At 48.6% G+C, this 13,960-nt stretch overlaps 1 protein-coding gene across 15 annotated transcripts in view; it reads right to left on the bottom strand.

The window, feature by feature from the left end:
* Positions 1 to 13,960, bottom strand: part of auts2a (activator of transcription and developmental regulator AUTS2 a) — a 351,111-nt gene that overhangs the window by 14,190 nt on the left and 322,961 nt on the right. For 9 of the 15 annotated variants that reach the window (XM_085288152.1, XM_085288155.1, XM_085288144.1 and 6 more), the window contains 3 exons: positions 3,809 to 4,373; positions 2,298 to 2,590; positions 958 to 1,190 (listed from right to left, as the gene is read on the bottom strand). In XM_085288152.1, coding sequence (XP_085144278.1) covers positions 958 to 1,190; positions 2,298 to 2,590; positions 3,809 to 4,373 — 1,091 coding nt within the window. Of the gene's footprint in view, positions 1 to 957; positions 1,191 to 2,297; positions 2,591 to 3,808; positions 4,374 to 11,388; positions 12,516 to 13,960 lie in introns of those variants that run through there. The other 6 variants (XM_085288145.1, XM_085288149.1, XM_085288158.1 and 3 more) reach the window with 3 other exon arrangements.

Raw genomic sequence — 13,960 nt, 5'->3', positions numbered from 1 at the left:
AACAGAGCTAAGTACAAAGATTGGCCTCTTTTGTTTCAGGCCAACACACAAAAAAACATCACAAACTGCATTTAAAACCGAAAATACGATTATAGATGAAGATCTAAGACGTCTACTGAGCGGGATCCAAGTTCAACCACTCCCCGCGCCACAATGTTTTCATCCTCCCCCGTTTCCTGATCATCTGAAGACCTTGTAAACTAGCATGAGCTGGCTCTCATTTGGTTGGCTTTTAGTGGTGCGGCGCAGGCTCAGGGCGAACATTTCCACAGCCAAGACTAAACACTGCAGCCATAAAGAGCCTTTTTATGGCCTCATTAGCTGTCAGAGGCCTCACTATGCTGCCTTTGAGGTATCATGATAGCCAAGCAAACCTCTGTGGGTCAGGCAGTTACAAATGTGTATGTGTTTGTGAGAGTTTAGGTTCAGGCACCCATTGCCTGTGGTTCTCTCCCAAACTGCGCGGCTCTTAATGCAATACATTTGCCAGTAATGAAAACCCCCAAATGGGACCAAATGATGTCATTAAAATCAGAATGAATTAAGTGTATTATGTTCTGAAAGCTGGCTCTGAAGTTAACATGCTCCAGGGCAAGTTATTGCCAATTTAGAAAATAACAGCGTTCAAGTCTGGAGTCTCAGCGTATGCCAGAGAAAACACTAGAAAGGCTTTGTGGGAGAATAAAGGCATCGCTGTGGCGTGGACGGACGCGCACGGTCATCGTTGAACGGCCGCCACAGAAACCCGCAGGTCCCCACGGCGTGCCGCTCTCACACATGTCAGAGTATTTAAAAAATAAAATACGAAGTCTTCGCGCTCCCAAACCGCAACGCGAAAACACTTTTTGGTGCCATAGCCGCCCACCGCTCCGCACATGTAGAAGTCATTACGAGAATGTAGACCCCTGCCCCGCCCACCGCCCCAACCCAACACAGGTGTGTTCTACTTATCCTCACATTTCTGGCAGGGGTACGCACCATGGGCGGTGCTGGGGTGGGCATGATGGCGTGTGGGAAGGGCGTGAAGGTGTGCTGGTGGGTGTGCTGGTGGGTGTGTTGGTGCTGATGCTGGTGCTGATGCTGGTGGAACTCAGTGCGCAGGTAGGGCGGGGGGCCAAGCGAGGCACCGCGGTCGGCGCTCTGGGACGCCAGGAAACGGGTGTTGAGCTCTTGGCGCAGAAGGTCTTGCTCTGTAGAGAAGAGGGCGGAGCATTAGGACAGCAGAGCGCTATTAGCAATTAGAGCTGCAGACTCAAATAACCCTCATCTGAGAACTTTAAATACATTTCTCTTTAATTAAGACCCCCTACAGTCCGCCCAGCTGTAGGTCACACGCAGACCCCTGGAGGACCTCGCGCTCCCGTGTGACAGCTCTGTATGTCATCAAAATAAGAAGCCAAGCTGTCAAAAAAGGAAACAAGCAGGAAATGGTTGTGATTACCAGCGTGTCATTTTCCCTCGAAGCGAAGCTCGACATGATTAGAACAGTCTGACTGCTGGAACTGTCAAAATGTGGCGATTTGATACACTCCAGCCCCTCTGAGAGCGCGGATCGGCTTTTTCTAATAACCTTTGTGAAGAATGGATTTCAAGTAATCATTGGCTTTTCTTCTAAATTCAACAAACCCAGCCTTGAGAGATTATATCTCCTCCAGAGTAACCTTATCCTTCCTATTCCACAGTGGCTCGCTACAATATCTTCTGCATTCGTTTCAGGCTTTATTGGGCTGGGAGCGCGGCTGGAATTTTCTCTTCATAAAAATTTCATTAGTATCTTTGGAAAACATCCAGCTCGCTCCGTCCCGTATTGACCAAATTGATTTGTTGCACATGATCGCCGTTCCAGGTGAAATGGACGTTCTGGGAATGTTGCTAGAGCCCCTCCCCGTACTGACCCTGACATTTAGCTTGACAGCACCGCGCAGAAATGTGCACAGGCTCTGTGATCGCTTTTGTAATGCGTGCAGACCGAGAGTGTGAACTTGAACTGTCCACACAACTATAAACACACAAAGCGATGGCATGATGTGCACGTGGATCATCTTGGACGTGGCTGCTTATTTCTTTAAATAATTACCAGGGCAGCATGTGCATCGTCTCTGCGTATCGAATGCTTCAAAATGAAATGCCGCTCTGCGTCCATCATTCATTATGTACTTGTCATGTGTCTCGAGCTTCCCGGCAACAACTGGTTTAAATAAGAACCTGCTGATTGCTTTTGCAGTCAAATGTGCAGTCCTCTGTCAAACCACTTGGGGGCGATGTGGAGACATCTGCGAGCTGCTTGTGCTGTTTACCTGAGTAGGCACTCCCAGCAGCAGGATGTCCGGGTACTGGCAGGGTGCTAGACGTCAATGGTGGCGGTGGAGGCAAGGCTGCTGGAGGAGCAAACATATTGGGGTGGTGTGGGTGTGGAGACGACTGCAAGGCAGACGGGAAGCTGTGGGGGTTATTCTGGTTAGTGGGCAAGGCCAAGGGAAAAGTGGAGGCTGCCGCGGCTGCCGGAGGAGGCGGTGGGTGGTGGGGGAGGTGCAGGGAGGGCGTAGGGGGTCCGTGGGGCTTGGTGCCTGGGGTGCTGCTCCTGCTACTGCTGTAAAGATTAAGACAGAGAGAGAGAAAAAGGCAGATAAGTGGTTAAGCCAGGCGTGATCAGTCAAAATTAACACTTGTTCCTCCACATCCCCGCGTCTCCATCTGCTCTGACGTTCAGTTCCTAGCACGCCGTTTTCACGCCTCAGCTGCCTCCCATTTACAAATGCCTCCCCGTCTCTGTCTCGTGCTTCACAGAATCCAGGGCAAACACGATCTGCGAAAACCCCGTTCGCAGCAGCCTCGGATGCAAATAAACCGCCGCTGGCAAACATAACAGAACGAGCATCTGTCTTTGAACAGCTTCTGCTAAGGCACTTCCTCCACAGCCAGGTACAGAACATGTGCATCGGAAATGGGATGAGAGGGCGAGAGGGCGTGTGTGAGCAAACAGTCTTTTGTAGTGTGTGTGGGTTTCCCCCGGGGCAGTCACGGAGCTAGCGTCTCCACAGCTCCACGCACTAAGCCTAAAAGCTCATTTGCAGCGCTCGCTCGTCGCTGTGGGCCCCAGCCGTGATTATTCACATGCGGGTGCCAGGCCCTGTTGGCACGCTGGCAGACTGGCAGAGCTGGCGCAGAGTCAGGCAGAGAAAGCCAAGTCCTGAGAGCCTGCTAGGCAGAGCTGTTGTTGGGACCGAGTGGCTTCTGAAGGAGCTATCTCAAGGTCTAACATTAATGGAGAGGCTCACAGGGTTCGGTGCTTCTCAACTGATACGATAGAATAAGCTTAGCTGCTATTGTTTTCAATGAAATAAACTACATATTTGAATACACAGAAGATCCTTTTAAATTAGGAAAATGTCTCCTGAGCCACTTTTCCTTCTGTTTTCATCCAAAACAGCCTTAAATCCACGAAGCATGAACAATATGGTGATTCAAGGTTACACCAAACTACTGGGAGTCCGAGCTCAGATGTGTGGGTGGATTAAAAAAAAGCCCAGCACTCAGGGTGCAGTGTGGCCCTTTTATTCCGCTGTTAATAATCAGCGCTACAGTTTGGCTGGGGGACTTCCTGATGGCAATTTACATACTGATCGGGCCGTATATGCACTTCCAGCTCAAGAGATATTCTTGAATTTTCAAGTGTGTGTGAATATGGAGGTGTTGCCTGAACAGCTCTGCATGAATTTTCTGCATTAGAGCATGTGAGAACATGAGAGCTGTGGGTGTGTGGAGCTTTTTTCCCCATGCACTTCGAGGCTGTCTGACAGTAGCTTACCTGTGGCCGTTGAGGCTGAGGCTGTTGTAGGCAGAAAGGGGTCGGGGGTGGCAGCGCGATGGGGGCCGGTGAGACCCTGACTGGATGGGGTGCTGCTGGTGAGAGTGGTGGTTCGGAAGGGCGGGAGATGGTGGGTGTGGGTGAAGGCTAGGTGTAGGTGGAGGCCTCGGGTGGGATAGCACTTCAGGCTGGTGCTGGTGCCGGGGAGGGGGGGTTGGTGAGGGCTCTTGGCCCTGGGCAAGAGGCAGGGCTGCGGGTGACTGAGGCCTGGGAAGAGCCTCTGAGCGTGGGGGCAGGTGGTTTAAAGGCTGAGTGGGCCCGTTTGGCTGGGTTCGAAGAGGGGACGGGGTCTGGGGGATGGATGGCTGGGGCTGGGGCAGTGACACAGGGAGGGTTGGGGGGGACAAAGGTGGATTGGGGGTGCTGGGTACAGGCAGCTGGCTGTCTCTGCAACTCTCCTGGCTCCTCTCCTGACTGCGTTCTAGGCCTGACACCTTGAGGAGGCCTGGGCCGTGAGGCTCCTGGCTGCCATTGGTGGAGAGCACATCGATGCCAAAATCTGGAACTGCACAAAAACAAATGTTAAAAACAGATAAAAGGTGCAGATTAACCGTGACGTGCCACAATGAATGTATCGATGATGTCATTTTAACATGCAACGATATCCTGAGGTGGACCCGAGGAACCAAAGACCGAAGCTTCCAAACAACACACGACCTGCTGTACCTGCAGAGCCACAGCCCCCTACTGCAGACACTACAGTGAGTGAGCTGTGAGTGTGAGCAGCTCCTGTCCTTGTTAGTGACATCTCCTCTGTCATGTTTGGTGTGTGAGCTTATCAGCTGACAGCTCCACAAACAGACACAGTTTTTCCTTCTTCCTCCTCATACTGACACACCTTCCTTAGGCTCTGCCAGCACAAACACCACTGCAGCCTTTAACACCGTCCCCGGGGGGAACGACACGAACCAAAAAGTGTTCTGCTTGTTCAGAGTGAACCAGTAGTGCATTGTACTCAAGACCTTCATTTTAAGAGCATTCTCGTTTTCTGTGCTTTCACTTGTAGGCCACATTACATTTTTAATGAGGCACTTTTCCATGCACCTTGCACAAACTGAGATCTGTTCCATACCAGAGGCAAACTGGAGCTGAATAATAGTGACAGCGTGCAGATGTGTGTGCATAGTTTTTGCCGTTTATCAGGTTTCTGCTGCCTTTCACCTTTTCATCGCTTCTACAGTTGAAAAATTAGCTTATTCAAATAGTACGTGCAGTTGTGCTAATCTTCTCTGGAAACACCGATGCATGTTCTTTACCACATGCAAACTAGCTCAACTGATGATATGCATAAAAAGAGCACTGTGTGGGGTAAAAACATTTCAGGGAATGAATTCAGCTTTGCATGTAGTGTGATAGCCATCTGACATGTAATTGCTAAGCAACAGCAATTACGTGTCATTTAAACGGCCTGTTTGGACTCCATTAGTCCAAAATGACTGCATCTAAAGAATGACTAAGCGCTGTGCAATGCTGAACTAAAAAAAAAAGGATAATAAGCTCTGTCCGGGGTATTTCTCTGCAGGGACCTCCTCCTACAGAACAAAGTGCTCAGACATCAGCCACCAGCTTGACTCCTCCAGAGGCAGAGAGGCTCATGGGAGATGACAGTGCATACATAAACTGTAATTAGCTCTCTCTGGGCCTCAGGGGGGTTTAGAGCTGGGGCAAGGGCTCCTCCTCCCCCTTGGTGAAGCAGCTAAATCCTTTACCTGCCAAAGAGGTGTAGATGGGAACCAGTTCCCCTGGGCTGAGGCAGCAACCCGCACTGCAGAGCAGCCGCCTGTCACTGGTGGCTTCCATCTCCCTGACACTACCCCCCTGAGACACTCCAATGGGAGCAGGCTGAGCTAACAGAGCTCTAACATTCAGCATTGAAATGCTAAGCGAGGTATTAGCAGCCCCAGGTGCACGCAATATTACAGATAAGGTCAGGGGAGGTCAATTCTGATGCGAGATCAAAATAACGGCTATTGACTCCTGCTCTACACGGAAGAGCTTCCCGGGACATCTGCCAGCCTGTCAGGAGACAAAAGGACACTTTGCAAGCCTGCCATGTGTTTGTGTTGAATGGTCTCTGTCTCTTTAACGCAGTCCAGAAAGAGAAAAATGTTGCAAAATAGACGAGGGTCTCGTTAAAGCTAGCCAACCACTCCTGTGTGCCGCTTCCACATCTCCGATCTACCCTCATGTGCATCAATGAAGAAAACCCAGCAGCGCTTATATCCATCACCCTAATCTATGTCAATCTTCTCCACTTACTGATGCTATTACCAGTCAAGAGAGGCTGCTGCTGGCAAACAGCTTCACCACAGCAGACAGGGAGAGAAGAAATTCCCAATTCTCAAGGCTCCTGTTGCACCTCTGGGTCCCTGCGGTCCAAGGCTTGTTTTGAGAATGTGCTAACACGCTAAAAAGAAGGTGTCTATTCTGGTCATAATGAATACTCTAGGGCCGTGTGAGGCAGGAAGAAGAGAATATGCCAGCTTCCCTCCCGCGAGGGTTCATTTGTCAGTCTTCTTCATCCCTGGAAACAAATAAGTGCAATTCCCACTTGGGGCTCTGAAAATGTAGAGCCCTGCTGTTTTCTCACTATTGCAGTTTTTTAAGCAGCATGTTGCACTTGTAGGTGCAAGTAAAAAACTGAAGCCTGCGAGTGCGTTGCTTAGCAGGTGAGCCAAAGGCTGGAGGGGCATCGAAGGGCTGTGTGTGTCTGTGTGTGTGTGGAGGAAAGCCATTCATTAGGTGCAGCTGTCAGGAGTCGCAATGAGAGACTTAGAGGGATAAGTCACTATCCAGGGAAGAGCCAGCTTCTATTGTTCACAGAGCATTAGCTGCACAGCACCACGTCTGAGTTCTATCCATCTACCTGGTTAAAATGACATGCTGCCTCGCAACGATTAGATTACAGCTGTGATTTGGGTGAAATGAATAAACTGTATTAACATTAAGATACAACATGATGAGCATGGATCAGGAGCCTGTGGCCCTTTTAGGTGTTATTAGAAGCAGAAGTTCAGTTGTACTGCTCTGCTTTTCATCTACCTCGGCTGTAAATGTTCTGCCGTACAGTTTTAATGCAACCCTAATATCACGTTGCTTAATAGAGCGCTGTATTGTTTGGGTCACAGTCCTGCAGGAAGGTGTTTGGTTTGGTGCAGAGAGAGAAACCGATCTACTGCAGCGCAATGCTCCACAGAGGGAGCGACAGCAGGCCTGACAAAGTGAGCTGCACAACATTAGGTAGTTTAATATAGTGTCAGGTCATTACTGCAGCACACAAGGGGATTAATTTAGCATATTATATTTCAATGTCGTTGCTGAATACAGCCTGGCAAATGGAAGTGATTAACAACAAGTGGCAACTGGCAGGTCAGCACCTGTCCTTCTGAAAAATACATTACTGCCCAACTCCAGCCAAAGCAGATCCGTCTCTTTCATGTGCGAGTGACAGCTACACCCAGGTCGGGAGGCATCCTGACAAAGCGATGTCTGTAGAGACCTGCGTGACATCCCAGGCTTCTGTTCGTTGCCGTCACCTCTTCCGTCTCACCCTCCTCAAAATAGCCGCTAGATACATACTCGTTTATGGGATTTCAACCTGCCAGGGATCTCAGGGCTCCAATCACACAAAACCAACAACCTGACACATAGCAGGAGCCACGGGACTGGCAGCTGAGCCGTGACCGCTGTGTGTACAGTTATGTAGAGAGCAGAGGTGAAATTCAGAGAGACCTGAACCTGCTGTGCTATGCTAGCAGAGGACGACAGCTTTGATGGTCTCATGTGCCAATGAGTACGATAAGAATGCAATAAGAAGTATAATCTACACAATTACTTATTAACAAAATTCTTAAAACTCACTTTGAAAAATTGTCATCTACAAATAAAATAGTGCAGTTTATAGATAATGTAAAAAAAGTTTAAGAAATGTCACAGAAACTGTAATTAAATTTTTCTAGAAATCCCTGCTTTGGTTGATTTTGACTAAGGACAGCACAAGTTGCAATAAACAACATCTCAATCATCACGGCACATGTTGAGAACATCTAGGAAACAGGTGCTAACAGCAGAGGGGGGGTCTGCAGGGACACGCTGCTGCACATTAGATACTAACACGACAGCAGATGATGCAACAGCAGGTAACCTCTGGCAGTGACTGCGAGTTTGTCCTGTACAGAGGTCTTCTGTCGGAAAGGAAGACAGGCACATACTGTTGATGTTTCAGATCATTAAAAAATGTAACACTAGACAAAGATAACCCAGGTAAATATATAATAATGTTTTTAAATGATGGCTTAATTTATTAGGGGGGGGGGGGAAGCTATCCAAACCCATCTAGTCCCACTTGAAAAAGTAACTGCTCCCACATCAATTATCAGCGATTAACCACGTTTTTTGGACAGCTGAGCTCAATTTCACCAGCCAAAGCCCGGCCTGTTCACCCAAGAAAGCACTTAAATAGAACCTGACAATATGAAGCAGGCTAAAAGAGCTCTGAAAGCAACACATCGGGCTATGATTTAAATAAGCTCAGCAACAAATAAGAAACAGTCAGTCTCGAAAATGTTACAAAGCTAAAACTTTAGGAGTCCAGTGAACCGCTGAGAGAGCCACTTTCCACAAACGGAGGAACTGTGGTGAAGTGGCAGCGTTAGAGTGGCAGCTGAAGGCTAATGTCACCACACCTACATGCTGACATTGAGCTGGTATGATGAATATTTTTAAGTAGCACTAAAATAAAGAAAAACTGAGTGATGGGACTGAAATGTTTTTGACAGCTTTCATAAACAATCATCCGAAATCACTGTAATCCACCCGACACCATAAATATTCTTTATGTTAATCTATCTAATGTTGAAGTGCCAAAAGCCTAAAATATCAAATCAGAGAGAAGATTATTAGAAAAATTATTAGATCGTTAATATCTGTGGCAAATTTAAGGGAAACAGTGTGGATCAACCAACCAACACTGTAATGTTTAATGAAATCATTCTGACTGCCAGTCCAGAAGATGTAGGCTGGACCTCGCTGGATATGGTGAGACAAATGTAGCGCGTGGGCTTTAGCACTGCGGTGCATCGATAGGCTGCAAAAGCAAAGCATTAAAAAAACTATGAACCCCCAGAGAGACCTCTGATGCTCCACTGTCACCGCTTCAACACTCTTGTTGTGCAAAAATCAGCAGAGTTAGTGCACTGCAGCGGAGACACTCGTGCTCTGCATCAGGCAATCAGAAGAAACTGGTTCATTTGCTATAGAGCTGCTGATGCTAGATTCAAAGCACTGCTGAGAGGCTGTGCTCGTCCTTCACGCAGCGTCGTCTGAAAGCATCATCCTGCCTCACATAAACAAACGCAGAGAGGCCGTTTGCTAAACTTCAATCAATTAAAGTGCGCACACAGCCACGAACAAGAATTTGTGGCCCTCGCTGAAAACTCTGCCGCTCATTGGCATGCCTCAGTAAACATTAATTATAATCTGGATCTCTCCCTGTGCAGAGCTGGGCTTCCAGACAACTGAAAACATTCCCATTCCCGTGTTTTTCATCCTCAGGTCTTAGCATGGGACCATTTACTCCCTGACACTTGCTCCTCTCCTTTCTCCATATTTTGTTTAACAACAAAATTAGATTGTAATTGAGCAGCAAGTGTTGACAGCGCTCTGACCTCGGGAGTGCTTTAGACAGCATATGTTCCCCAAAGAGCTCCTCGGTGAGGGACCGGTTTCTGTTTATTTGTTCTTAATGAAGCCTGCAGTCGCATTAATGGCAGACATCTTTAACAGATCTCCCTCCCACACAGAAGAGAACAATAAACAGCAGGCCACCAGTTTCTGCCAGAGCTCGCACACTCAGTCCACAGCAAAGGGCTCCTTTCTTTTCATGCCTCTGCAGCTTTATGACGTCCGGGCTCACTGCAATCCAGCCCTTCAATTAATACAAAACTTGCTTCGCATTAGCAGCAAAGTCCATCTTTTCCCAACGTAACAGCATGGAGGATATATTAGCAAAAGACATGTGAGGGATCGCTCACGTTTCAGTCCTGCTCTGTAGTGCTCTTGAGCGCTGGAGAACGCACACACCACGCACAGATCGTGGACGGAGCTATTCCAAGGAAGACAAACGTTGCAAATTATGCAAATTATCTTCCAGATTTGCAAATTATACAAATGTAGAACAAATAAAGATGATCCAGACAGCTGACAACCAGTTCAGCGACTTGAGCTGTGCACAGGATTATCCCCATCAATCAACCGTCACCCCTGCAGAAGCTTTATGTGAGTGTCTGGTGGAGTTTTACTGGGTGGAAGTGGGTATTTCCATTATTCTAACCAAGTATTTCTAAATACGATGTTGGTCAGAAGACTCGAGACTTTGGCCTCACGATATTAGTTCCAGAGAAGCTGAAACTCAGCTGCAGTAACCTTAGCTGGGCAAGCGTTGCCCCTGATCTCACAGCTAAAGCCTCCAGAGAATCTCCCGTCTATTAGCTCCTTATCCCTCCCTGCTTCAGCTCTAAAGACTTTAACAGCATTAGCTGCTTTAAGAGCGGTAACATCACACTCAGTGAAGCCTCTTTGCGTCTTCAGAGTTTCGAGGCACCTCTCAGCAAGGGGGGGTTCACCGTGCACATGTATGCGTATTGGACATTCCCCAGATGGGTGTTTAGGGCTCTGTGGGCCGACAGTGATGAATGCTCCCCTGCTGGCTCTCCAGGATTCTCTGTCATGTCAGCAGCTCTCTAAAGCCAGAGCTGCGAGGGGTGTCGGGTTGCAACGCTTGGACATCTCGCCCTGTGGAGGGTCTTGGACTGGAGCTGTTTTATTAGTCCTAGACTCCCAGGGGTGGCAGGCGAAGGGGAAACCAAACAGAAATAAAGCTGGTGGCTGGGGGGAGGTTTGGGGTGAGCGGGGCAACTATTCTGGCTGTGAGAGCGTGACATGTGTAATCTTTCAGTGAGAATACCACAGCCTGCTGATATCACCTCACAGTAACACAAACTGCTGCTTTAGCAAGCTGTGATTGAGCAAAAGGCCACAAGCAGTGGGAGGTGGGGGAGAGTTGTTAAGCCGCCTCTCTGAACATCTATATTTCATGGCTGTCTCATTTAGTTTATGAATTTTGTATTACAAGACGGGAAGCCAAAGCATGAGATGAGAAGCCAAGTGCGTATATAAATATAAATAGTGTGGCTGCGTGTGGCGTATGCGCGGGGAGGTCGTGGTGCGCGGCGCGTGTGGTTAACCGAGACATAAAACCTCGACTCCTCTTCTGAGAAAGACCGTCTGTGACTGTGATCCTCTGTGAAATGGTAGCAATCTCGGGTAATTGGGCTTCATAAGCCAATGAATGTTCGGAGCTCTTCTGACAGATGCAAAGCCATAGAAGATCAGCTGCCAGACCACAGCCAATAAGCACTTACACATGTTTACAGCATGACAAGCGTACAAGCGGCAAATGGGAGGAGGAAAACACACGAGCGACAGAAAGGAGCAGAGAGGCTCTCTGTCCCGTCTCCTACCTTTGCTAGCATCCGTCGGCACTGCACTGAAACTCTCTTTGTTGACACAATGTGCTCCGTCTCCTCTCTCCTGAGTCATAACGAAGACATTTACTAACAGAGAGCTGCAGCGAAAATATTCTTCCACCCACAGCAGGTCTGATTACAGCTGTTTCTGTAACGCTCTCAACTGCGTCTCGATCTCAGCGCTCAGAACGACAACATGGAAAATCTTTCCGTCTTAGACAAGCTCTCTGGGTCTAAAGTGTTAGGTCACCTTCCCCCTGAAACTGGCCCTCACCCTCTCCACCATCACCATCTTTATGTGCATATGAGGATGCAGCAGTGGGATCAGTGGCGGGACAGTGTCTCATTTCTAGCTCTCCTTTAGAGAGCAAATCTTTATATATCGCCGAGGGTGTGAGGTCAGGCTGAAGGGAACGTAATGGGAGAAGAGCCGGGTCAGGGACTCGATGACGGGCATGCTGGCACAGGTGACCAGCAGAAGGGATGGGTGGAAAGCTGGCCAAAGGGATAGACATCTCCTGCCAGGGGTCTGTGCGGGGCAGCTCTCAGGGGGACACTTGTTGCCGGCGGTTGACAGATCCTCTGCAGGCCTGGCTGTCATGTACTCCGGCTCACTGAGGCTTTGAAATAACAGTAGCGTGTAATGTGTCAGATCCATCCAGTCCGCAGCAATTGGTCAGTGCACACACTGTCACACTGGTGTAAATCTACACTGAGAGACGAGGCAGCTGTGGAGCCAACCAGACCGTTTGACCTCAGACATGTCCAGTGTATGCAAGCGAGCTGCTGGGATTTCTCACAGGGCTTCGTATCGCTGTAAGAAAATGTGACGTGGCCATTTTTTGTATGCGTGTCATTCCCCGAGGCGTATCGCGTGTCAGTGCTTCGCTTTCTCAGCCAGCCATGAAACGCCTCTGATTCCTTTACCGGTTAAACTTAAGCTGGGTGCATTTTGATTTACACAATACGTTCAAGGCTGGATAAACATCACATTGCTTGCCATTAGCTTTATCACTTTGCTGTTGCGACAGGAATTTTGCAGGAGTGCAGAATATTTGCTAACTTGATATTCGAGCATTTTTTGTTTTTGTCATGTAGCAGGTTGTTAAATGTAAGCCGTCTTTCCCCTTGAGGCTTTCCCATGGAGAAAAAAACGGGATGACTCTTTACATTATGGTGTGTGTGTGGTGCATAACCACAAACCACACACACGTTGTTTTCAGTCTTAGAGCCGATGGCTTGTTTTTCAGTCAACAGCATGAAATTAGCAGGGAGGACATTTCCTGCAGGTGAGTATACAGATGCTGTGAAACTATAGCAGGCCAAGCCATACAGGCTTTGCTATGTGGGACTAAAGCCCGGTTTAGATTCCTCTGTGGGGGAATCTTTTCCATTTCATGCACACTTCCCCACAGCTTCAGCATTCTCCCTCCAGGAATTTCCTGCACAGGAGGAATGACGGTAGAGAACAAGCCAATCACAGTAGTCGTGTGCTGTGCTGACGCCATGTGCAGTTACACCCCACGCTGTACGCCGTGGACTTTCAAGGAGGGGTTTGATTTCCAGCACAAACATGAATCCTCAGCAAAGGCCTGCTGTGAAACACAAACAGATTTATTTGTATCTTTTAAGTTAAATGTGGATGAAACTGTTTTCTATCCAGGAGCTGACATTATTTCAGTCTACAAAACTGGACGGGAACACTGACGTGTGTCAGCACAACTCGAGCATCTCGCAGCACGCCAGCTGGCACCGCGACACGTGTTTCTTGTCAGTCACCGTGGCAGCTTAGAGGAACAATAGACAATCAGAGCGGATAAACTTCAAACACAGACGCGCTTAAATCTCAATTACAGTCACATGCTGATAAAAACCCGGCTCATAAACAGCTTCCTCCCTCTCACACTCACACACATGACATGTCCACTGCCAGCCTGGTTGAGATGCACGGCTAGAGCGCTGGAGCTGCTCAGCGCTGGCCTGTCCTCCATGAAGACCTGTCAGTTTGTCAGCCAAGCATAGTGGACTATACTAAAGCAGCCCCTGGGGAAGGGGTGACTCCTAATTGTGCAGCTGCCTCTCTGAGGTGATGGACAGCTTTGGCTCCCGCTTTCTTATTTTCAAGACTCTGGAGTTGCACTAAGGGGTGCTGACACTCAGCTCATCTGCTGTGTCAAGTGCAGAAAAAGCCCTTTTCCTTCTCTTTTCTTCTCCCTCCCCCCTTCTCTCTGTAGCCAGGAGGTAGAATATGAGCTGGCTTGCAGCAGTACGCAGAGTGACAGCTCGAGCTGACACGCTGACACCGCCATGATTTCACTGGGGAGAGAAGCATGGAAGGCTGGAAAGAGAAATCTGTCCCCAGAGAGTCATCAGTCTGGGCCTCTTTCACTCTCTTTCAGACGGGGCCAACTGGTTTTACACATGTCCACACTGCGCAGTCGGGCTGTTTGCAAGGACCCGACTCAGTAGAGCCGAGCTGTGCGTTAAAGCTATAGAAGGAAAACTCAGATAGGCAACAGCTTGAACACTTGGATCAAATGTCTAACGTTCTGGTGAAGCATCGATT

The sequence above is a fragment of the Mchenga conophoros genome, linkage group LG10, assembly GCF_057382185.1.
Source record: "Mchenga conophoros isolate Kocher_MC1m ecotype Shallow Benthic linkage group LG10, M_conophoros_male_GT1.1, whole genome shotgun sequence".
Classification (NCBI taxonomy): domain Eukaryota; kingdom Metazoa; phylum Chordata; class Actinopteri; order Cichliformes; family Cichlidae; genus Mchenga; species Mchenga conophoros.
Note: the sequence above shows the minus strand (reverse complement) of the source record. Positions and strands in the feature narration are given on the sequence as shown.